Raw genomic sequence first — 24,503 nt, forward strand, 5'->3', positions numbered from 1 at the left:
CTCCAAGTCGACCCATTTCCGCGCTTGTATATATAACCCATTTCCCCCTCCACCGGGTCCAAGATCGCCGGGCTATCAGTAAAATTGAAACCGGGTTTTCGAATTTGTCACTCACAAGTCCGCCACAATGCCTCGTTCTAAGCGTGCCCGCGTCGTCCACGAGACCAAGACCGCCAAAAAGTCCCACAAGGAACAGACCAGACGCCTTTACGCCAACATCCGTGAATGTGTCGAGGAATACAACCATCTTTTCGTCTTCGGAGTTGATAACATGCGCAATACCTACCTGAAGGATGTGCGCACTGAGTTCGCCGATAGCCGGTCAGTTTGTCTTTCCCACTTTTTTTCACCTTGCGGGGATTGCCCTTATTTTGATATTGAACCTTTTTTTGCCCGTGGAGACGGGGAATTGGATTCAATCTCAGTATATGATGATTTCAACGATCAATGGCTAACGTTCAAGCAGTCTCTTCTTCGGCAAGACCAAAGTCATGGCCGTGGCACTGGGCCACAACCCCGAATCCGAAGCAGCCACCAACCTGCACAAGCTCGTCCCCTATCTGACCGGTGCCGTCGGTCTACTCTTCACCTCTCGCGACCCCGAGTCCGTCACCAACTACTTCGACTCCTTCCGTCCCCTGGACTTTGCCCGTGCCGGAACCGTCAGCACCCGGTCTTTCAGCATCCCCAACGGCCTCGTGTACTCTCGGGCCGGCGAGATCCCCGCCTCGGAGGACGAGCCCGTCAGCCACACGATCGAGCCCGAGCTGCGCAAGCTGGGCATTCCCACCCGTCTCATCAAGGGCAAGGTTATGCTCGAGTTGACCGGTGGCCAGGATGCATTCCCCGTTTGCCAGGAGGGAGAGGTTCTCGACTCGCGGCAGACGACGCTGCTCAAGATGTTCGGTGTTGCCACTTCCGAGTTCCATGTTGCGCTCAAGGCTCGCTGGACTCGGGAAAGTGGAGAGGTGAAGATTTTGGAGAAGGACCAAAGTGGTATGGAGATTGAGCAGTGAGGTGGGGAAATTATGGGTTATAGAAAAAAAAGTCTTTTCTGATTCCTTTTTTTGTCTTCTCTTCTTCGACGAAATCCCCTGGGCATTTCTTGGAGTTAGGTATTGGCGCTTGCTTTACTGCTGCTTTCTTTTTTCTTTCTCTTGTTATGAGTGGTGCCCGTTTATGACGGGTTATTCATTGCTGGATGAGCGTATGATGGACATACATGAATACCAAGCTAAAATCCTACCATAAATAAACCTACGGTGACTATATATCTGGATGTTACATGAGGATAAAATAGAACTATTCCGACCATTACCTTGATTTACACTGTACGAAGATACCTGGCATCGGTTATTTGTTGTTGCAGAAACCTTACCTGATCTTCTTACCTGACCCCCGTAACACCTCCATGAATCCACCTAAGAAGTTGACTACCTAAAGTACATACTTACCCCGTAAAGAGCAGTGCAAACCCTGGGGAAGAAATTGACAGGGTAGAAGGACATGCAAGCAAGCAGAAGAAGAACTCGATAAGGAAAACAGTAAGAAAGGGATCGAGACCAAGTGTGCGGTTCCAGTAGACGTCGACTCTCCGGGAAAGAAACGGCCATTCCAAGGATCAAATCATGATGAGATCCCAGCGGTGTATATAGATACCTCGGTTCCGGCTTAATATGAGGATGCATAATGTTTCGACTGTTGTAAGTAACGGTCAAGCCTGAGGGCAGGAGACCTGAATGATTGGCGTGGACCTTGCCTTACCCATTGCCAAAACAGACGATGAGAGAAACTGGAAGATCGATCAGAAATACCCACCAGCAAACCATTGTTGTGTACTAAATGGGGGAAATCCTTCGTAAGGTAGGTATTCAGTATCTTCTCTTGGCGCGAGGGTCATCATATGCATCATCCTCATGATGTCGCTTGCGTCCGTAGTCCTCCCGGCCTCCGTAACGGTCACCACGGTCACCCCGATCACCGCGGTCACGGTCGCGGTCCCGGTAACGGTAGCTGTCCCTGTCGCGGTCCCTGTGACGGTCACCACCATCGCGGTCCCGGTCATCCCGTCGATCGCGGTCGGAGAAGCCATCTCTTGGCCTTATCGGTTCACGGTTGCTTCCGGTTGCGCCCGATCGCGATCACCAAATCTGCCGCCAAAACCACCGCTTCTTCCACCACCGGGGCCCGATGGCGCGTTTGGCGGAGCTTGCCCGCCTCCACCGAATCCATTGCGGCCTCCTTGGTATCCGACACCGCCCCGAGGACCCCCGAAACGTTCGTTACGGAAGCCGCCCCTTCCTCTACCACCACCAAAGCCACCACGGAAGCCACCGCCGTAACCTCCAGGTCCAGAGGGAGCACCGAATGACCCGGGGCCGATAGGGCGCGAGGGCAGGGCTTTGGTGTAACCACGGCCGCCAAGACCGCCGCCGAAGCGCCGAGGTTTCCAGCCCTTTACAGTGCGACCACGTTCTACATCAACCAAGACACGTCGGTCTTTGATACGAATGCCATCCGTCTCTTTGTAGGCGGCTGGAACAATCAGAAGCATATCATGTCAGCAAAACGCTCTCAAGATGCAGATACCTGTGGCCAATAAAGGTGTTGATCATTTGCAGTAATACCTTTCATGTCCTTCTCGCGCTCGTAAACGATAAAAGCGTATCCCCTGTGCGGCTTCTTCGAACCCTTCGGGGTTACAGTGTCTTTGATGATACGGATCTAGATAGTCAATAACATCAGTATAAGAAAAACAAAAAGAAAGGCAAAGGCTGGATTGTAATAGGATTACCCTCTCAATAGGTCCAAATCGGCCGAACTCTCTTTCAAGATCGGACTCCTTGACATCATAACTAAGACGGGAAACAAAAAGTGTTTTGAAGGGGTCGCCTCGAGCTTGCAGGTCGTTCGCAGGGTCGACTAGAAGGGTTTAGTATCCATGCGCTCAGGTGCCACTACAGGGTTAATAGAAATAACATACATGAATGAATGCCTTCTGTCAATTGTTGCTCGATGTTTTCCTTCCTCTCCTGCTTCTGTCGCAGTTTGCGCTGGATCCAACTCTCCGTAGCATTGTAGGGGTACTCCTCTTCATACTCCTTCAAGTCGGGGAGAAACTGTGCGACACCGCCGAGTGTACTCTTCTTACAGTCCTCTGGTGCACGGTCAATGGGAGTAACATAGCGCAAGGGTGGACGAGGCTGAAAGAGGGCGAGAAGCGGAGGGGGGAGCTTGTCCGTCATCTTTGAACCCTCAGTCAGTTAGTAGTAAAATACAGTGTGACAAAATGGGGGGTTGATTCCCATGCGCAATGGGCATAAGCAATGATGAGCGTTGGAATTATTCTGAGACAATACCGCAGGTCTCGTTAAGTCAAGTTCGCGTTGCTCCGTGACTTGGCAGCTCACTTGCAATTCTGGAAGCCGCTAGGCGCGCTAGACGGGATAGCCGCGAGCCAATGACAGCCATGCCCGGAGGTGCTGAAAAGTGAACTATCGCTCCGTGGACCGGTTCTCGACTTACTGTATCAATCAAATAAAGAATTGCAGAGATGCCTGTGCAAGGAATTAGAGCAGTTACCACTGCCAGAGTATGCATATATTCTCCAAAAACTAGGTCCGTGGTACCCCGATAGCTAATCGTTCGCAGAACGGCGTGGGTGCCTTTATTTTGCAATGCAAGCGTTTGGACTTTCACTACTGCGACTGGGCTGGCAGTTCCCGCGGGATGGTGTATGTACCTTCTATACAAGGTGGTACTTGGTCATTGATGCTAATGGTGGTGTTAAACCAGAGCTTTCTTGAAGAACACTCTTCCCTCCTTCGCCAAAGCCAACCCTCAGATTGAAATCCGCGTATCGCCACGACCACACAAGCACCCCGTAGTCAAGGGCCACTACATCAACGGACGTGAGAAGGCGGTCTGTGTTCGCAACCTCGAGCCCGAACAGATCTTCCAGAAGGCGAACCTGCTTAAGGAGGCCAGCGGCGAGAAATTGAAGCGTACCAAGAAGCCCGTCACAAGTATCAACGAGAGTGTCAGAGGCATCTGGTCCCCGTATCACGGAGACGTTAAGACTGTCTAAAGCGGTGTTTTTGGGTTTACTGCGACGGTGTTATGTTCTGGATTGCGACGCTTCCAGCTTGTCATATTCATACAATGTATTATGGGCCTGTTTGTTTTGTTCGGGGAAACCAATGCTTTTTATGTTAAGAAGAGTATGTAGCATATGTATGTACAAAATGCATTGATCTTAAAGATTATTTTCAGGTTAATAGGACTCGCAACCTATTCAGGTAGTTGCGACCTAACCAAAAATGTATTCCAGGGCTCCGTACCTGCTAGTAACCGGATCTACTAGCAATCCATATAGTATCCATCCACTCAACCATCAATGCAATAAGGGTATCAAAGAAGTAGCAAACCAGACCAAGTCACCGCCCGCCTAACACCGGAATCATGCAAACCCTGTATAAAACATGGGAAGGAGAGAATATATGTATCATAGATAGATCTGGAACATCGATTTTGGTGCACTGGCAGACTTCTCACAATCTGCCACTTGACATTTAGAAAACGGCTTCACCGGCAGCGATGCCTTCTTAGCGTTTGATTTGGACCTATGGGTGGCACACTGCCCGCAATAAACCTGGATAAGATGTTAGAGCCTGATAGCACAAGGGGCATCATGGAGATACGAACATGTCCGCATTGTTTTACCACCCAAATCTGTTGTTGAATTTCGTCACCCGTCCCGAGCTCTGCATCACAATTCGGACAACAAACGACCTCATCTTCTTTAATGTTCCTTGTAAACCCCTCTGGCGGCGGACTTGGTGGCTTGTACGTTGGCCGTGACACTCGATCAGGTGAAAACCCTGGGATCTGATAATCCATTGCCAGCGGACCGTCCATATCCAGGTTGATCGTGAGATCAACTGCTCCGCCCGATCTATCTCCGATCCAAAAGGTCTCCACATCATGTGGCGGGCGACGGGGGCCTCTCGTTCTCCATCCAGGATCTCTAGAAAATAGCCCTCTGCCAGGAAAGTGTTGAACTCTGGGGTCATCTAACCGTAGGAACCGTACAAGCCCAGCGCCGAAATCAAAACCTCTAGGCTGTGGTGGCGATGGTCGAGGTAACTGGGGTCGAACGCTGGCACCCACGAATTGAACCTCTGGACTGCTAGGGATGTCGAGATCAATTGTATTATCCGGTTCATCTTCTAAGTCCACAACATCTGCCATGATATCCCTTCCGAAGCGGGGTTGTCTAGGTCGCCGCGATGTTGCCCGAGCACTCAAATCTCGCTGCTGTGGAGGCGAGTCCGGTTCATTTGTCAAATCGATTACTTCCTCTGTCTGAGGGGAAGCCGAGACGACAGGTCTCCTCAAATCGAGTCCGTCCCCAACGTATCTCATGGGTGGCAACTGGTTGGGCGGAGCTCTGGAGGACGATGGCTCCCCATTTTGTGAAAAGAAACGGCGACTGGGTGAATGAGATGTTCGGGACATTTGTCGGTGATTACGCTGTAGTTTCATGATAGTCGTCAGCGAGCTCCCATCTCTCTAGGATTGGCACAATGGGTGCCCCGCCTCTTGAAGGCAACGGAAAGATATGGGGCGAACCTTTCTCGGCCTTGCAGCCACAAACTGCACACCTGAGTCTTCATTCATGTCAAGTTGCTTGGGCTGAAGTCCAGCAGGGGTCAGAACCGAATGACTGGGAAGTATAAAGAGGAAGGGGGTGAGAGAGATGTGAGAGTCGAAATCGAAGGAGCGATACAGCTGGCGGAAGAGTTCCTAATCGTCCAATGTAATAAGTCCGGAGCCGAGTCCTTGCGGTGGAGAGATGACATGATATGCCGCCCTCTTCAATAGTTGGCCACCGGTATTTGAGAGCCCGATAAGATAAGTAAAAGGGCAAGAAAGAAATACGAAAAAAAAGAGGGAGTTGACCCCCCATGTCACCAGATCTACTCCTAAATTAGATCCCGATCACCGGCTGGAACAACATATTATTAATGTGACGGATTCCGGCCAAACATGTTCTGGTATGTGTTAATTTCAACTCCGGGTAACAACAGTACATCCAAGACAGTAATCTATTGTCTTTTATTCTTTCAGTTCTTCTCTCTTCCAACTGTGAAGTTCAGGTGAAAACCAGCATCCATAATTTCAAGAACTAAAAGTACAAACTCAATGCTTTGCTTTTCTCTGAAAGGTATCATTATTACTGGGCCCCCAATACTGTGATTCCACCGTCACGGTTCAAAGCCACAATGCTTTGAGCTGCAACACCCCACGCCACGGCAGCTGCAGGGACAGCACTTCGCAGTGGCTCCGACCATGACTTAGTTGACTTGGTGTACTGCTGGACGGTCAACCCGCTAGGTCCGCCAGTGAGTAGGAATTGTCCGGTGTAATCCCAGTTGATAGAATCAATCTGACTGCCGGTTTCCAGAGCTTTGACTTCTGATGCACTGCGCAGATCCCAAATAGAAACAACTGTAGAACTCTCGGCGACTGCGGCCATGAATGTGCCGTTTTCAGAGAAGAACAAGCACTTGACGGGTCCAGACAGAGTGAAATTAGCGGCAGACGAGCCGTTCTTGACATCGAAGATCTTAATCTGCCCATCCACGCCACCGGCAGCAATAAGATGGCCATCAGGATGGAATTTCACGGAAAGAAGAGCTAAAGAGGAAAATTAGGACTTGTGCAGTACTCATATTGGCGGGGTTTTACTCACATGCGTCACTGAAGATCTGGGTAATCACGGAGTTGGTCGTCAAGTCGTAAAGCACGTAACTTTTGTCAGCGCCAACGGAAGCGACAATGTCGCCAGTAGGGTGCAGGGCGAGCGCCGTGGCTGCACCAGCATGAGAGCTGAAATCAGCAACTTCATTGCCATTCTCGAAAACCTTCACTGAGCCGGTAGACGAAGCAACGACGGCCTTATCACCTGCCCAGACAGCATCGGTGACTGGGCCATTTGCCTGCAGGCTTTGGACGACTTGCTTCTGAGACAGCGAGTAGACACCAACAACACCGTCAGCGCCCCCAACAAGGGCAAGCTCTCCGGAAGCATTAACAGACAGGGCCTTGCCACCGGGGTAGAGGGGCTCGGTATTTTGAGCGGGCTTGTATGTGGAGATAGCATCGCTGGTTGCCCAGCCTTCCGGTGCAGTGCGCTTACGGCGAGTCTTAGAGAGCCTATTTGCAATTAGCTACGGGGTCAGGATTCACAAACCACACAATTTGTACATACGCTGCTTGTGTACCCTCGACACGTGACAAAACTGCTTCAGGCAGTCCAGTTGAATCAACCTGCATTGCTTCACCGCCAGCAGCGCGTGTAGCGCCGACGGTCACCTTAGAGAGCGCATCACGAGCTTCATCTCGTTCTTTGGTCAAGCGCGCGATCACGCGGACCGCCGCATCGTTCTGGTAGAGAGCCGTACTCAGCTCCTGGCGCGTTTGGGCTAATGTCTGTCGCAGTGTGTATGTCTCCAGGGCAAGGGCGTCCCATTCCTCTTGGAACACATTGAGTAGAGAAGGAATCGAGGTGAGTGTAGGGGGACGGGGTCGAACAACGCGCTCGGACTTGACCTCGATAAGGTCATCGGTAGAGAGCTCCTCTCCGTTCACAGGGTCTTTCCCATTTTCGGCGATGTATGCTTCGATGAGGCGCTTCTCAAAGACGCTGCCTGAAAGACGTTAGATACGGTGCGGGTGCTGTTCGAGGTTGCAACATACCGCTCTTGGGCGAGACGACGGGCACCTGTGGTGCCTCTCCCGAGACTGTCATCAATTACCGTCAGTTTTCCATTAAATTTTTAAACTGCATGACACTTGCTACTCACTTGCACACAGCATGGTATTTCTGGAAGATGGATGGATGTGGGGAGGGAGAGAGATGTTGCTCTTCACCACGAGAGCTGCGGCTCCTTTGGACTTTTCGACGGTCCGCCTATCTTTTGGGTTTAGCCGCAGATCTCTTGGCGGCAAGCAACCATGCGCAAACGATCAAGTCGAAGTCCACCCTATTCCTCTTGACTCAATATATTCGTTTCTCCTGTACACTTGTTTATTCTGCCAGCTTTGCTACCCTACTTATTGAAGGAGGCGATTGCAGCTATTATAATAACCTATCATTGACGGAGCTTGTCTGTCCCGTCCAAGCTTCCCTCTTCAATATTCTATCAGTAGCCGGAGGATATGAGAATTGAGGCACTACTCTGTTTCTTTGCTTGAATATTTTATGTCGCGGTAGCGATATATCCCTTGCTATTTGTCTGGCGGAATCTAAACTAACAATTTACTGTGGGACTATTCAAACATGTCCTTCAAGTCGAAGAATCTCGCATATGGTATGTCGGCTCTGTATCACCATTACGCGGAGTTTAGACTGATACTCCAAAAATAGAGGCGAAAGAACCGGCATTCTTACAGCGACTTCGAAACCAATATGGAGATACCTCCGGTCGCCTTGAGCGCCCAATTGCTCGACCCCGAAAACTAAAAGATGCCGACGACGATGATGAGCCTACCTATGTTGATGAAGAGAGCAACGAAGTTATATCAAAAGAGGAATATGAAGCTCTCGTTCGCGATAGTAACAAGGATATCGGGGACACGGGGAAAGGAGAACCAGACCCGGAACAGCCCACATCCCAAGATAAAGAACAGGATAAGGCAAGTACCCCGCAAGACGCGCCCATATCGAAACAGAATATGGCAGAGATAGGCGGACCAAAGAAGCGAAAGCAGGCAAAGGTTATTGGCGAAGAAGAGCCTGCAGCAGAAAAAGAAGAAACACAGCCGAAAGACACTGGATCTCGGAAACCCAAGCAAAAGAAGAAGAAAATCAAGCTCTCGTTTGACGAGGAATGATGCATGAATGACTACCGATTTACCCAGTCATAATACTAGTATAATGTCTCGATTTGACTCATATTATGCGGCAAAGCCCTCTTAGTTCAGGCACCAGTAGAGTAGTCATCATATTCGATAACAACCTGAGAATAATTAATAATCAACGATAAAATACTTTAGATGCACGCTTCCAGACATGGTCCTTCAATTATAGCCTCATAATAATCATAGTCGTATTATTTTGCGGTAGTTCCCTAGTCGTTGAAAAGCTTTGGCTTTTCCGCCAATATTTTTTTTTTCCATTTTTGTCATAGAATTCAATTCTTCCGCAGTACGCGGGACACCAACTCAGATATATTCTAACCACTTGGAGACCTTTGATCTGGTTTTTCGGATTCAGGTTGGTCACTGACACCAGCCTATTTCCCAAAATGCCCGTCGTCAATGTCGAGGGTCTGGTCCGTCTTCAACGGAAACCCGATGACATACGGAATGTACGTAGCCCCTCCATCATCCCACTTTGATGTCACGAGTTCCTTCATATCGGGATACCCATAGCTAACCAGCATCGCAGATCTGTATCTTGGCTCACGTTGTAAGTAGCTACGGTTGCTCAGCTCGATGGAAAGTCACTCGATATTAATTCTAGAAAACTTGCGTGGTTATAGGATCATGGCAAAACATCTCTGACCGATAGCCTTATCGCCACTAATGGCATCATCTCACCAAAGCTGGCGGGCAAGATCCGCTATCTGGATTCTCGCCCGGATGAACAGCTTCGAGGTATTACCATGGAGTCGTCGGCGATCTCTTTGTTCTTTTCGATGATGCGTCGTCCTGCTCCCGACGCTGCTCCAGTAACCAAAGAGTACTTGATCAATCTTATCGACTCCCCGGGACATATCGACTTCAGCAGCGAGGTCTCAACGGCTTCTCGTCTGTGTGATGGGGCCATTGTCTTAGTCGATGCTGTAGAGGGTGTATGCAGTCAGACAGTCACTGTCCTGCGCCAGAGCTGGGTCGAGCAGCTAAAACCCATCCTGGTTATAAATAAGATCGACAGACTGGTTACTGAATTAAAGATGAGCCCCAGTGAGGCTTACTCGCATATGAGCAAACTGTTGGAGCAGGTCAATGCAGTCATCGGTAGCTTCTACCAAGGTGAGCGAATGGAGGAAGATCTCCAGTGGCGAGAGCGCATGGAAGAACGCGCCAATGCGGCGGCCGAGAAAGATCGCACCAAGAAGCAAACACACGATGATGAATCTACACAGGGTAGTGCAGATGCTGCTGAATATGTAGAGCGAGATGATGAGGACCTTTACTTTGCCCCTGAGAAGAACAATGTCATCTTTGGTAGTGCTGTGGACGGGTGGGCCTTCACCATCCGCCAATTCGCTGCTATTTACGAAAAGAAGCTCGGGATCAAGCGGGCAGTTCTTGAGAAAGTGCTCTGGGGAGACTACTACTTGGACCCCAAGACGAAACGAGTTCTGGGCCAAAAACATCTTAAAGGACGAGCTTTGAAACCGATGTTCGTTCAGTTGGTTTTAGACAGTATCTGGGCTGCATACGAAGCTACCACAGGTGGAGGTAAAGGCAAAGGGTATGATATACCGAACACTTAGGTATATTTTGTTAACTGACAATTGACAGTGACCCTGCTTTATTGGAGAAAATTACAAAATCTCTGAATATCACCATCCCGGCATATATTCTACGATCTCGAGACCCGAGGAATATAATGACAACACTATTCTCTATGTGGCTTCCTCTTTCAACCGCAGTCCTCGTGTCTGTTATTGAATATCTTCCTAGTCCCCGAGCTGCCCAAGAAACCCGGTTACCAGCCTTGATTGAAGAGTCACCTGGCGCAGACTTTGTGGATACAAAAGTGAAAGATGCAATGATCAATTTCAAGACGGGTCCGGACGAGCCCGTGGTAGCATATGTCAGCAAGATGGTTGCCATTCCGGAAAGTGAACTGTCTTCAAGCCAAAAGCGTTCCGGCGCGACTATGTCGGCGGATGAGGCCCGAGAGATTGCTCGGAAAAAGAGAGAGGAAATAGCCAAAATGCAAGCGGAGGCCAACGGTGAACAGCAGGACGACGGCTATGCGCGGATCACTTCTGCCTTTGAAAGTGTTACCATAGACGACAATAACCAAGCGCCGGAAGAGGAGAAGGAAGACCCAGAGCACCTGATAGGTTTTGCACGACTATATTCAGGAACCCTTTCAGTGGGTGATTCTGTCTACGTCCTCGCCCCGAAGTTCTCACCGGAAAATCCGAACGCTACCCCTGTGCCACAGAAGGTGACTGTCACAGACTTGTATCTTCTTATGGGACGTAGTCTCGAGCCGCTCAAGTCTGTTCCCGCCGGTGTGGTCTTTGGCATCGGAGGCCTTGCAGGCCACGTGTTGAAGACCGGAACTCTGTGCTCACAGCTCGAGGGAAGCATTAACCTGGCTGGTGTTTCCCTCAATACTCCACCTATCGTAAGAGTCGCTCTTGAACCAGCCAACCCTGCCGATCTGAGCAAGATGGTCACCGGTCTGCGACTCTTGGAACAAAGCGACCCATGCGCGCAGTACGATGTGCTCCCCAACGGTGAGCATGTCATCCTGACAGCCGGCGAACTGCATCTCGAGCGTTGCTTGAAGGACCTTCGCGAACGTTTTGCCAAATGCGACATTCAGACCGGCGAAACAATCGTACCATACCGCGAAACCATCGTCAATGCTCCAGAAATGGCTGCACCGAAGAACCCAGATTTGGGACGGGGAGGTGTTCTGGCAGTTTCAGCATCAAAGCAACTATCTATCCGGCTACGCGTTGTGCCTCTACCTGAAGCCGTGACTGACTACCTTTCTAAACACGTCGGAACTATCAAACGACTACAATCTCAGCGGCACACAGCAGCAGAGGACAAGGCAGCCAACGGAACCCCAGATGGCACTCAGCAGGTAGAGACGAGTGATGCAACAGATGAAGCCCGCGAAGGAAGTATCCTCTCTCTCAAGGACTTCAGGAACGAACTAAACAAGATATTCGACGAAGAAGTAAAAGAAGACAAGGAACTGTGGAAGGACGTCGTAGATAGAATCACTGCCTTCGGCCCAAGACGAGTGGGACCGAACATCCTAGTCGATGCCACCGCAGTCAACACGTGCGAGAAATTGTAAGTCCAATCCAGAAACCCTGCAACATTCATGCATGGCATAGACTGACAAGAAGCAGTTTGCTGGAAGATCCCAAGCAACAGCCCACCGTCAACACAGAAACCAGCAGCCGTGAAGCCCTGATCGTGCGTGACTTCTGCGACAAGGTCACATATGCCTTCCAACTGGCAACCGGCCAGGGTCCTCTCTGTCAAGAGCCCATGCAAGGAACGGCCGTCTTCTTAGAAGAGATAGCTGTCAATGCCAGCGAGGAAGAACTTGATCTCGGTCGCCTGACGGGCGAGGGAATCAGACTTGTTCGTGAGAGCATCTCGCAGGGATTCCTTGATTGGAGTCCTCGAATCATGCTCGCAATGTACAGTTGTGAAATTCAAGCATCGAGTACGCACCCTCTTTAACAGCCCTATCCCATCCAAGTTACACGGAATATATACTGACTCAAAACAGCCGAAGTCCTCGGTCGTGTCTACGGTGTAATAACCCGACGTCGCGGCCGTATCCTCTCCGAGACTATGAAGGAAGGAACACCGTTCTTCACAATCCTGGCCCTGCTCCCCGTTGCCGAATCATTCGGATTCGCCGAGGAGATTCGTAAGCGTACCTCCGGTGCAGCGCAGCCACAACTTATCTTTGCCGGATTCGAGGCCCTCGACGAAGACCCCTTCTGGGTACCAGCTACCGAGGAAGAATTGGAGGATCTGGGCGAGTTGGCCGATAGGGAGAACGTGGCGAAGCGGTATATGGATGCCGTGAGAACTCGAAAGGGACTGGTGGTCCAGGGAAGGAAGTTGATTGACGCGGAGAAGCAGAAGACGCTGAAGAAGTAAAACAGGTTTCTTTGTTTATGCCTGTGTGGATTTATGGTACGATAGATAAAGCATTTGGATATTGCGCTGGAATATGTGTACATACAGTACAAAGAAAAAGTTATTTGAATCATTAGAATAGTTCCATTATCGGATTGAGTGTAACTACGATGTTCTTGAAGATATTGTACCCTCGATTACAGCAGCTCCAGTCCACAAAATAAGTGAACAGAGAATCATGAGGAGGGTCGTGAAGATGAGTATATCGCTACGCGAGATACCGTTTATCTTCCTCCGGTGACAAACGCAGTTCAGCATTGAGAAGGCCAGAACCATGGATACTAGAGGTGTAAATAAACAGCGATTTGAGTGCCTAATCTTTCATAACTGTCTAAACGATCAGAGTTATTGTATTCTCTTGAATTATCTTGTTCGTAACTCGTCACACATCATTGAATGTGAAGCGCGAAGCACCGGTGGGCCAGTACTTCTGATATGTACAGCAATAGTATGCAAGGTGATGGAGAATCTGCTACGTGAAAAAGTCCAGAGCATCTCAACTCTAGTCGTATAGTCTGTCCAAGACAGTTCCGAGCAGGACGCGGCAAAGTTCTTCCGGAAGAGAGAGAGGGATCAACGGATCTCTCCGGTCCTCTGCGCCGGCACGCGACTCTCTGAAGTACCAAGAAAAGGACGCGACATACGAGCCTTTCTCAGCCTTGTGATGATAATGAAGTGAGGGGGGCAAGAAGCATCAGTGACGAATGCCCTCAACTGGCATCAAACCGATCAAAACGGTCTCGCCACCTTCCTCAACTCCGCCTGACCGGTGATCGAATCTCTCATTTCCTTCCAGCTAACGGGGAACATCATATTGCCGGCTTCGCTGCGAGCCATAACCACGCCCAGGTCGTTGCGTGCAGTCGTCAAATAGTAGAAACTCTGGTCTCCGAGGGAAATAACGGTTCCACGCACGATATCGCCAACGCGGAACATCTCGTCCATCACGACGCGGTCCTTCTCAACCGCACGCACATCTTCCTTCCGGATAAGAGCCTGGAAGCGGAGCTCGTCGGAACTGCTATGATTCTCGGGATTGGCGGCGGAGGAGAGAATCGCCTCGATGTTGTCGTTATCGGATGTCGTCTGGGAGGGATTGACACCTTGGGTGGCGCCCGATTCATCCAACACAACCAGGATAGATACAGTAGCCTGACGTTTCTGGACCCTCGTCACACGCGCCAGCACCACCGAGTCGACTGCGGGGAGGGTGTTGTATTTCTGTTTGGGTTTGGCGCCAGCTGCCGTGGTTGCGGGGTTGGGGCATTGCCTGTTCCAGGAGCCCTGATAGAACGAGAGACGCTTAGAGTAGCCTTTCCCTTGGAGGAGCCTGGTTGCGCCGGTTCGACGACGACTGGGCCGGCGATGGAGGCGTAGACATTGGATTGTTGTACGTGCGTGCCTGGACCGGCTGTGTAGGAGGTCACTGGGCCCAGACGTTGGCCTGGAATGGCCAGGGCTGGAAGTGTGCTTGCCATTTCAGGGCAATGGCACGAAGAAAAGAATAAATGAATGTATGATGAGGGAAAACTGGAGCTTCGTTCTGTTGAGGGACGCAAGTGAAAACTTGTCGGCGGTGGAGAAAAGCTTTCCCGGTGGGTCCACTGCTAGCTCTCTTTACCGCCTACCTACTACGGAGTGATCTACATGCAGCCCTGAGTGCATCTGGTAGTACTGAAGTAGAGCAATCGATTCTTGAAATTATATACGCATATGGATTGGTTTTCACTCTAAACAGGCCCTCAAGGATTTTCTGAACTTCTGATATACATGGTCTGTACGATATAGCTATATATATGCCACGGGCTCGGGCATATAGCTATATACTACGTGTGATCCAGGTGATATCATACGGATTCAGACCTAGAGTCTGAGTGTTATCCACTCTCACATCAACCTCCTCTCTGATTCAATAAAGGATATCCATTATATATTCACTTACGCCGCTAAGCCTTATTGTAACTTGTGCAATGGCACTAAGCTGTCGTAAGGGTGTATCAATTACACTAATAGAAGCCGGGATGAAGGTCTGTGTGGCTGGAAAGAGTATATACTCCCCAAGACAACACAATATCCCGGTTCCTGATTGAAGAATCGTTTTCCGATCTTGATATGTTTTTGTCACGATTCACGACCTTCTGCATTTGCTCCTTTCGCATAAAAACACACCAATAATACCCTTTTACTATTTCCGATACCATCTTGTCAGAAGAAGATTGGGCTTCTGGCACTTTCCTTTTGGATTTTGGATCTCGCATTGAAGACTGGCCGTGCTAACCTTTGGCTAAGTGGGGACTACTGCAGGAATTCAGCTCAAGCCTCGAATCTGTTGACAGCCAGAAAGCATCAGCTCGATGGGATTTGGCTGTGTGATCGACAAGCTAGAGCGTACGACCCCAAATACGACATAATTATCAGCCTGGGGGCTATAATCGCCCCCGCAAGTCGGGCTCATACGCATAAACCCGGCAGCAACTACATGACTTTTGGGCAGATTCGGACCACATCTTCAGTCCATGCATACATACTAGCCAATCAAATGTAAGGGGGTGTATTAGCCTACCAGTCAAAGATAGGGACCACGTGTAGGGGGTAGATTGATGGAGATGCTCTACAGGAACTCTCCTACTTCCTACTGCCTATGCCTATCATTCCCCATAGCTAATGTCTGATATGCCAAAGTCCCTTAGGCCAGATCAGTTTCTCTCCTCCCCTCCCCCTTCCCCCACTTTCCTGCCCGTTCATGGCCGGAAAACTGAGAGGTCAGATTCTTGCATTGAGAAAGAGGGGATAAGAGGTTGAAGCTATGTAATGATAAAGAGCGGTCAGAGGTAGACAGTCGATTGGATGCCAACATGCACAGCGTCCCATTGCTATCTTACACCTGAATATAAATACGGGGAGCTTACCTAGCACCTAAGTACTTGAACTTTTTGAGACATATCTAATCGTTTCCTTACTGTTCTTTAAGCGACTACTATCCAATATGAGCGCGTCTGCTGGCCGAAGCAAGGTCCGAAAAGGGCATACGGCGGCCGAGGATCTTGACCTGAGCAAACTGAAAAGGTCCCTTAAGGACGCTGAAGAAGGCAATCCTCGCTTCGATTTTTCTCTTCTATACGTGCTAACAATCCTGTAGCAAATGAAAATGACCCCCAAGCCATATTCGACATCTACGTTTATGATGACAACTCCGGCAAAGCCAAAATGGATAAATTCGTCACTGTGGGCAGTTTTAAAAATGTCCAGGGCACGAAATTGTCCGATATTCGTGTGATGCTGAATAGCGAGAATGGGTTGAGTGTTAGGCTGTATGTAGTGGCTAGTCCCTTCCCAAGGCTCAGAGGTCACATATATACTAACAAGCTTGCAGGCAAGGATCCCCCTTCTGCAACAAAGTTGGGGCTGTTGCGAATGAGGGTTTGCCTTTCACCGAGTATATCAAGTCGCTCGATAGGGGTGGAACGAAGAGCAAGGAAGAGAAGACGGAGGAGTCTGACAAGCAGGGTTATTCGACTCAAGTTGTGAGTACAGTTGTTCTCTCCCATGTGGAGGTTACTGATGACTGTGATAGCCCGGAGCAAATGAGCCAGTGGCAGAATCACAGGCATATGCTGTCTATTTCAAATCTCGCGCTTTGACTTCGGAGATGAACGATGTGACCAAAGAGTTTCTGAAAGAGAAGCTAGAGCTAGAGTTGAGAGTACGCATGATGCCTTGTTTAGTATTTGTACCATCAACTGATTTCTAGTAGAAAGCAGAACTCAGCACGGTCGACAAACCAGACATTCTGACCAGCTCTTACGATCACGCAAGCTTTATGGCTGGGGTTGGTAAAGGAACGGTGGTGTAATTTTCCCTTACCAAGAATATAGTCTTGGACTACGCTAACGGAAAAATTTTGCTAGTCATCCCACCGATATGACCCAAGGACAATGGAACACCGTCTTGCAAACCAATGCCCTTCTGCATGGAAGTTACGTTAGACTGTTGCGTCAGGGCACCGTTTGCAAAGTCGAACGAGCCATGTATCCAGCGTTCCAGTTGAGGTCCCGTCAGTTCCTTGACTTCAATGCTTCAAAGGATGATAAAGACATTGTTATTCCCGCGGTATGTATTTCGTTTTCGACAGGTAAGCTCCGTGGGAAAAGACACAACTAATGGATTTTGAACAGAGGCATTTATTCATCCCTCGTTATCGAGTTGAAGATGACTCTTATGTCGAGGTTTCTGAGAATAAATCCTCTGTAGCGTCGGCCATTGCCTCTAGTTCTTTGTCTGAGACTGCTGCAGAAGTTGCTGTGTAAGTAAGACTTGATACTATTGATGACTATACGCAGAGATATGTATAGCTAACCAAACTAGTGGTGGGGGAGCCTTTGGTTTCAGCGCCGGGGCCCAAGCTGGCTTCAAGGAAGAAGAGCAGGCATCTGAATCTAGGGCCACTACTGAAGAAACAAAGCATATGACCATCACTTACAATGTGAGTGCCTCATTTTTAGGATTTTTATCAATTGAGTGATTCTAATAATTAGTTCCCTCGTGTTGTCCTTCAACTTGATGATGAAAGCCTAGAACTCACCGAAGAATGCGCGAAAGATCTCGCCTGTGTTACAGACATGGCATCTCTCACAGCGTTCAAAGCCAGATACGGTATATATTATATATCTTATCACTGAATGTTATATCTGACGAAAGATATCTAGGAACCTTCTTCGCCACCCGCATTGAACTGGGTGGTCGCCTACACGCAACGGAAGACTCGGCCGCCCTGGGAAAGGCCAGTGTATCTGAGAAATCAAAAGCAATGAAAGCTGCAGCCAGTTTGAGCTTTTCCTCGCCATGGGTCCAAGCTTCAGCTAGTGCTAGCTCTGCGTCGTCGACTGCAAACAAGGCCGAGAACAGCGAGAGTTCGTTGAACGTGAGCATGACATGGGAGGCTAAGGGTGGCGATACCTTGCTTTGCAATAAGTATATTGTCTCCTCTATTGATGAAGTGAGCGATGCTAATGATTATGAAAGCCCCTCAGCTTGGTGTTCCACTGTGGCTTCCTTTTATAACTGGCGAGTGGTCAAGGTTAGTACATCATAGGTATATTCCTGCCACCCTTCAGAACGCCTCCTGACAGCAAAACAAACAGCAAGAAAATCTCCTGTCAATCGAGGATATTATAACGAAAATTCCTAGGCACGAAGATGTCAAGAACAGGTTCTCAAGGATTATAGAAGGCGAGAAAGCAAAAGAGCGGGTTGTAAGTGAAGCCACTGTCCAAGTCCGTTTCAGGGAGAAGGGGACCGGCCATTACCTCGCCCTGGAGTCACAGCCCAGCTCAGCAATATGTAGGACTCATCAATGATAAACGGATATGGCGATATGCATTATGCTAATATTTAGTAGCCAATCAAATAGCCAAGGGTGCATTTCTGGCGGGACACTCCTCCGCTGCGATGGACTGGGTGAAGGAGTGCCGGAAGGAATGGCGGCGAGTCCTTCTGCAATCGGAGAAAAATGCTGTCAATTTGCACGGCATGATCGCCACCACTAATAACAAAAGACGTGTTCTTGCTGGCGGTACCTACACCCTTTTAAGTGACATCGAAAACAAGGAAAACACCTATTTCCAAGGTACACGGATGTTTCCGGGATACCCACTCTCCTACTTGCACGAGGGATCTAAAGACACGGCGTGGGGTTTCACTATAGAACCGCAGAACACGTTGCAGGAGGCACAACTCGATCTAGAACAGGGGGATGGTGTTCAGTTAGGAGTAAGTGATGATAAGGGACAGACGCTGGGACTGATAGGCCTTATTTCTCTTGGTTCAGAAGGAACCCCCTCGTGCATGGCGTCGAGATTTTTAGTAAAATCACACCCGTTTTTCGAGATAGAGTATGTTGCTGAAGATACTAAATGATACCATGTCGTGTCGCATGGCGCGCAAGTGAAATATGACGGCTATGGGGAAATATTGATATACACTGCATAGAGCTCAATCTATGTGTTCACGCTTTTGGTGACCTAGCGGTAATATTTTAACAACTACTTCGATCATTGAAGCACCCTTGTAGATACATGTTTCATATAGCATATCCTTTGTATTTCTCGTTGTACAGCCATCTTTAATGTAGTCCGTAAACATCTAGCAGAAGATAGCAGTTGCATGGAGACCATTCCAGCCAGTACCAAAAACCAGCAGCTTAGGGCAGTACGACAATTTACTCCGTAGCAGGTCATCAGAGCAAGGCTTTACTGTGTTGGCATTATTTCTTGTAAGGGAGTTTTCATCATTCTGATCTTGTGTTACCATCATACTTGGAGAGTATATATTAACTAGTTAACTAGAAACTATGTCTCATTATTAATGAAATAGTAACTATACAAAAGATTTGACAAAGGAGATAGTCTATCCTATGTACTTGATTCACTCAAAGGCCTAATCTCATACTGGCATCATCTCCATCAAACTAATCAAAGCACCCATCGCCTAAAGCGTAACGACAATCTTCTTGGCAGAAACACCGGCTTTATGCACCTTCAGTCCATGCTCGAGTGCACTCAACCCATGACCTACAACCACCGGGTCAGGCTTCGCCTGCAACTGCCCACTGGCCAATGCTTCGGGCACAAACTTCCCCCAAATCGCTTCACCAAACTCTTCATGCGGGGCTGTGGCGATTTCAAAACAGAATACTGAAAAAATTAGCAAACTTTACGATCATGCGATAGTACGGAATATGACATGATATACCAAAGATGGGGTCAAACCCCTCGGATGGCTTCTCACGAGCCTGCGCAGCGGCAACTTTGACCTGGCGGCCCAGACGCTTCACAATCTCAGTGATCGGCTCGAAACTGGGCTCTTCGGCAATGGCATCGTAGATTCCAGCGAGGTCGCTGTCTTCAAGCTCTTTGACAATGTCCTCGACGACAGACGGGGATCTGTAATCGAACGCGGCACTGGCGCCCAGGGCTTTGACAAACTCATGATTAGCCGACGAGGCCGTGGTGATTACTTTCAGTCCGGATGCAACGGCAAGTTGGATAGTGGCTGCGCCGACGGAGGATGCGCCTCCCCAGACGAGGAGCGTCTTTCCGGTGGGCTTGGGGTTTGGCGATGGCAGGTAAGGAAGACCTAGATATTTCGGAATGTAGAGGCCGGATGCCGCGGTCGAAAGGGCCACAGGTAGTACGACGGCTTGCTCGAAGCTCATGGAATCGGGTATCACCGATGTGAACACTTCCTCGGCGAGTGGATACAGCTGGAATGCACCCTTTGCAGGGACTTGGTCTCTTAATGTCTGGGAGTGCCTATCCACGAGTATCAGACATCGTGAGCGCCGTAGAAAGTCCTATGAGACAGCAGCTTACGAGATGACACGCTGACCCTTCTTGAACCGGGTTACCTCTTCGCCAACTTTTTCAACTGTGCCTGCAATGTCTAGCCCGACCACGATCGGCCAGGCCTTAATGAAGGATGCACCGTTCCTGAGATGTCAGCATGCGTGTTGGTTAGAACCTTGGGTGTTTGTCGGTGGCTTACTGGATCTTCCAGTCTGCTGGATTCTGAGTTGCACGGTGAGTATATTTGTGGATACTCAGCTAGATATTATGTATGGACTTACAATCGCCACGGCGTGGTTCTTGATGACCAGTTGCTTCGGGCCGGGGTTTGGCATCGGCGCAGGGCCAACCCGAAGAGGCTGTCCTTCGTCGAGCCAGGCAGCTTGGTTCAGAGACATAATGGATGTGATCGTAAACGAAGTAATTAGTGGTGTTCGCTATTCGCAGCAAGATTGACTTCCTCTCAAGTACTACAATGCTCTTTTATAGAGCAGAAGTTCAATTATAACTAATTTCTAGATGGGCTTACAAGTAAATGCCAAGATTAATGATGCAGGTTGATTTGGGAGGCGGTTTCATAACGCACGTCGAAATAAGTTATCAGTCTTTTTGGCCCCATGAACGTTATTAAATCGCGCAATTCATTCTCCACTCAGGATATCCCTCGATGCTAGAGGAAATTCAGCCCTGGGAGAAGATATGTGTGGACGTTTCGCGCTCAACAACCGGCTTTAATGCTAAAGTCCGGTAGTATTCCCCGTGTGACTAAATGTCAGGCACCCAATCTTTGGGTCAGGTGTACAAAGCATTTACCTCTTGCGGGAGCTAGAACCTACTAAATAGCGCACTAGATAGCCTAGAGCCTAGAGGTCCCCGCGTGCCTTACAACCATTCTCCCCGCCCTTTTTCACAAGCCTCAGTTCCTCAAGGCTGAATGAGCAGGCCGGAACTCACCGAGCCTTTCACTACCTAAGTCCGGCAGGCTATTCTAGGCCACCATTTATGAAAGGTTACCGGGAGGAAGCTTACTGAGTTTTTACTACCTAAGCTTCCGTGATAGGCTATACTCGGCAACCCTAAAATCTTAGTACTACTAGTAGCTCCCCCCAGAGTATCCCGAGGTAGTCTCTAGCGTACCCGTAACGGTGGTCCAGACTAGTATTGAACCCCTGTCAGCCACCACCACCACCACCGGGATTCGACCACAGCTTCTCTGACCATATGTCGCGGGTAATATTGGTCTTTTGGTAAAAAAGGCCTGGTACACCTGGCCCCTAGATCAGGTGCTTGCACCAAATAGTGCTTCCAAGCTTGCATTTCTCGTTGCAAAAGAGATACTCTCCTCTGGGGAAAGACAAACGAGGAGACCATTGTCAATGGTTAGCTCTAACTTACGGTTTCTAGTAGGGCAGGATAGTCTGACGGTTCGACATGGTCTCGAGGGAGAAAGCCAAGAGAGTCCCAGGGGTTCCAGCCAGTAACTGATGCCTGCCTACCCAGGCTATATCAAACTAGTATCGTTCGCAAATTCGTGTCTAGTTGTATATCGTAGATCTTTTGATCCGCAAGTTTCTAGACCAAGATAGTCACAATATTCCTGCGCCCAGTACCATGGCATAATTTCATGAAAGATATTATGATCGGGATATTTGTCAATAAATCTTGGTTGAAGTTCCTTGTCAAATACTACAAAGAGTTCTGTGGGGCTTGACAGAGCTAGACTATATTAGAAAGTTCTCTTATCCCAGGCTGCGCTTATTATTTGTGATAGCTTGAACAAGACTGAAAAACAATCCTTGCAAATAGAAGAACGGGGGCCCTCTTCCTTAATAGAAGCGCTCATAAATTCTAGTCGACTACTGTTATATTCAGATAACACAATCCGATCTACAGCTATACTGGTAAACCAGTAGAGAGATTAGATCATCTCAATAGAGAGAGAACATATCCACTCAAGATCAACAAGCAACATTATATTCCAATTCTCATCAACAACAATATCACTTGAATATAGATCTATCAACAAGAAAATAAAAGATCCGCAACAGAAATTTCAACTAAAAAATAATAGAAATATTACTCGCAATATCATAAAAGAAGAGATTTAATATATATAATCTGTAAAATTATTTATAGTATTTAACTGATAGCGAAGCCAGCTATTATAAAAGACAATATATCTACTATACAGAAGTCGACCGTGGAATAAATATAATCTTATAATATATCCATCAGAATATACTCATTTTCAAGATGTTGGATCTCAAGAGATAGTAGTCAGTTTTTAAAAAATATAAACCCATCGTTATTAATAATAGATAATCCAATCCTTAAGAGTAATATCCTCGACAGACTCAGATATAATCTACTAAGATCCTAGAAAGATTCATCCATAACTTCACATCCTCGCACTTCAAACTCCAGGTGGACGACAATATCTTACCTTTCGTTTCCTCGATATATTCAATTAGAAGATAGCCAATATTGGGCAATCTAATTTTAGATAATTCAGTTCTACAGTAATAACAGATATATCTCAACAAGATTAGACAGCCGAGAAGAAACAGCACACAGTGGCACACATATTATATCCAACAAAACAAAACTAAAAAACTCCCAGTTCAAATAAACTATATGGGAGATTAGTTAGCAAGAGAGCCCCAAATATTACAAAAATTTTATACATTTCCCCAGTAGCCATTCCAAATCCATAAAGACGCGGAATTGGTATATCAAGACAGCTTTCTTCTAATCAGACATACATTCCTGCTTTACATCGAACTTTTTTATCTCCATTTCCAGATCGAAAATTCTCTCCGATACAATATAAGCAATAGAAAACAAACAAGAACACAGTCGCCGAACTATCGTTTCTGATTCCAACCCAGAATTGTGACTGATATATATACATTGAAACTTTCATAAAACCATTCCCCAACATCGGCCACTTGGCACACGTCAATAGAGAAGAGATTCAGATAGTGGGCTACAATAACTTTTATCCAATTACACTTGTTTTAAAGAAGAGTAAAGAATCGCGCTTATTAACTGGGATAGCTAAGTTAATATAAGATATTAATTTCCTTAGTCTTTGTATAAGAGTATATCAATTCTTCATAAAGTAACTGACGTGTTTTTGACATGACAATAAATCCGGTGTTACCTTGATAATATATTGCCTGCTACGATAAAGGCGTAGAAGTAGGTAGGGTTTAGGTAGAGTCCGTCGGGAATGCCTGTGCCAACCCGCGGGCCCATTATCCAGCTTGGATCAACTTCTGGGCCGTGCTACAGATAAGTACACAGTACACAGAGATCAGCTAGTTGGCGCAAATATATGCTTTCTATTGGCTGAGGAACCAGTTCGCCAAGGGATTAGCGACGAGCGACCCAGAAAGTCTCGAAAGTAAAGCAAGTGATCAGTCACCAGAGATTCTAAGGAAGGTATCTCAGTATGATTGTTGTATTCGTAGATCAGTGACAGTGGTTGAGTAAATACAATATGTGGGGCGGTGAGCCTGTCATGTGATATTCTCGTCGGTCAGTTAGCGAGGATGCAAAGTACCAATGCACCTTGAGAACATATTAGGATTTATGCTCGGGGTACTATATACGACCATAACTCCAGAGCTTAGGATAATGTATAATACCTCTCCATTCCAACCAGTGGACTAACGAAGTGAACTACCGGCTTGACGTGAATCACCTCAGCAACCCTGACCACCTGCAACAATCAACCTCACTTCAACCATCGGCTTGGAACATGGCCCTTTAACACTTTCCCTGGAGATATTCACTGGCTAATGCAGTGTATCATGTACGCGAACAACTATGGTTCTGGTTGGCTGGCCGGGTGTGGCGCGCATGTACTTATCAGAGACCTCACAGATAGCCGTCGGCTTCTTGTCATGTATTACATTAACATCTTCCTGAGCGCAGTGTCACAATCTGCCATTTTAAATCAAGGAGGGTTGGTATTGGCTGTAAAGAGATGGAATGTGCCCCGCTTTATCCCTTGCGCATTCATGACATGAGCCGAACCCGGCGCAGTGGTGCATTAGCGAGGCGAGGGTATGCCGAGCTATCCTATAAGCTAAATTTATACAAGTCACTATTTTGCACCCTCATTCCACACTAGATCCTCTGCAGAGAATATTACGGATCATCTTTGACAATCACTAAGACACACTTCTCAGCAATAGCGTAGATTCTTAATGAACAATAAGGGTTACA

The 24,503-nt window shown here is 48.0% G+C and overlaps 9 protein-coding genes across 9 annotated transcripts; 5 read left to right on the forward strand and 4 right to left on the reverse strand.

Annotated features, from left to right (window-relative positions):
• Positions 1–127: 127 nt before the first annotated feature.
• Positions 128–1,016, forward strand: ABOM_002978 (ribosome assembly factor MRT4; the record flags this gene model as incomplete). Its single annotated transcript, XM_022530108.1, has 2 exons — positions 128–321; positions 467–1,016. 2 exons carry the CDS (start codon positions 128–130, stop codon positions 1,014–1,016), a joined length of 744 nt encoding a protein of 247 aa, XP_022392520.1.
• An 855-nt stretch (positions 1,017–1,871) lies between these two features.
• Positions 1,872–3,245, reverse strand: ABOM_002979 (U1 small nuclear ribonucleoprotein 70 kDa; the record flags this gene model as incomplete). The annotated part of the gene is made up of 5 exons (XM_022530109.1): positions 1,872–2,092; positions 2,146–2,535; positions 2,628–2,724; positions 2,795–2,922; positions 2,984–3,245. The coding sequence occupies 5 exons, from the start codon at positions 3,243–3,245 to the stop codon at positions 1,872–1,874; spliced, it is 1,098 nt and encodes a 365-aa protein (XP_022392519.1).
• A 308-nt stretch (positions 3,246–3,553) lies between these two features.
• On the forward strand, positions 3,554–4,087 carry ABOM_002980 (mitochondrial 54S ribosomal protein mL43; the record flags this gene model as incomplete). Its single annotated transcript, XM_022530110.1, has 3 exons — positions 3,554–3,592; positions 3,652–3,734; positions 3,796–4,087. The coding sequence occupies 3 exons, from the start codon at positions 3,554–3,556 to the stop codon at positions 4,085–4,087; spliced, it is 414 nt and encodes a 137-aa protein (XP_022392573.1).
• Positions 4,088–4,504: 417 nt separating this feature from the next.
• On the reverse strand, positions 4,505–7,881 carry ABOM_002981 (putative cell cycle control protein (Cwf8); the record flags this gene model as incomplete). The annotated part of the gene is made up of 8 exons (XM_022530111.1): positions 4,505–4,651; positions 4,705–5,532; positions 5,632–5,805; positions 6,254–6,699; positions 6,755–7,218; positions 7,274–7,712; positions 7,762–7,806; positions 7,869–7,881. The coding sequence occupies 8 exons, from the start codon at positions 7,879–7,881 to the stop codon at positions 4,505–4,507; spliced, it is 2,556 nt and encodes an 851-aa protein (XP_022392574.1).
• A 463-nt stretch (positions 7,882–8,344) lies between these two features.
• On the forward strand, positions 8,345–8,898 carry ABOM_002982 (DUF4604 domain-containing protein; the record flags this gene model as incomplete). The annotated part of the gene is made up of 2 exons (XM_022530112.1): positions 8,345–8,375; positions 8,432–8,898. 2 exons carry the CDS (start codon positions 8,345–8,347, stop codon positions 8,896–8,898), a joined length of 498 nt encoding a protein of 165 aa, XP_022392575.1.
• Positions 8,899–9,311: 413 nt separating this feature from the next.
• On the forward strand, positions 9,312–12,888 carry ABOM_002983 (GTPase RIA1; the record flags this gene model as incomplete). The annotated part of the gene is made up of 6 exons (XM_022530113.1): positions 9,312–9,374; positions 9,455–9,475; positions 9,549–10,486; positions 10,537–12,060; positions 12,120–12,442; positions 12,509–12,888. 6 exons carry the CDS (start codon positions 9,312–9,314, stop codon positions 12,886–12,888), a joined length of 3,249 nt encoding a protein of 1,082 aa, XP_022392576.1.
• A 768-nt stretch (positions 12,889–13,656) lies between these two features.
• On the reverse strand, positions 13,657–14,405 carry ABOM_002984 (exosome non-catalytic core subunit CSL4; the record flags this gene model as incomplete). The annotated part of the gene is made up of 2 exons (XM_022530114.1): positions 13,657–14,168; positions 14,222–14,405. 2 exons carry the CDS (start codon positions 14,403–14,405, stop codon positions 13,657–13,659), a joined length of 696 nt encoding a protein of 231 aa, XP_022392577.1.
• Positions 14,406–15,670: 1,265 nt separating this feature from the next.
• Positions 15,671–18,337, forward strand: ABOM_002985 (uncharacterized protein; the record flags this gene model as incomplete). The annotated part of the gene is made up of 12 exons (XM_022530115.1): positions 15,671–15,689; positions 16,067–16,238; positions 16,301–16,451; positions 16,502–16,630; positions 16,682–16,776; positions 16,836–17,037; positions 17,103–17,230; positions 17,293–17,410; positions 17,463–17,580; positions 17,634–18,004; positions 18,057–18,179; positions 18,326–18,337. The coding sequence occupies 12 exons, from the start codon at positions 15,671–15,673 to the stop codon at positions 18,335–18,337; spliced, it is 1,638 nt and encodes a 545-aa protein (XP_022392578.1).
• A 1,076-nt stretch (positions 18,338–19,413) lies between these two features.
• Positions 19,414–20,668, reverse strand: ABOM_002986 (zinc-binding alcohol dehydrogenase family protein; the record flags this gene model as incomplete). Its single annotated transcript, XM_022530116.1, has 5 exons — positions 19,414–19,619; positions 19,678–20,237; positions 20,298–20,414; positions 20,470–20,492; positions 20,552–20,668. The coding sequence occupies 5 exons, from the start codon at positions 20,666–20,668 to the stop codon at positions 19,414–19,416; spliced, it is 1,023 nt and encodes a 340-aa protein (XP_022392579.1).
• Between the last annotated feature and the right edge of the window lie 3,835 nt (positions 20,669–24,503).

The sequence above is a fragment of the Aspergillus bombycis genome, assembly GCF_001792695.1.
Source record: "Aspergillus bombycis strain NRRL26010 chromosome Unknown contig00013, whole genome shotgun sequence".
Taxonomy (NCBI): domain Eukaryota; kingdom Fungi; phylum Ascomycota; class Eurotiomycetes; order Eurotiales; family Aspergillaceae; genus Aspergillus; species Aspergillus bombycis.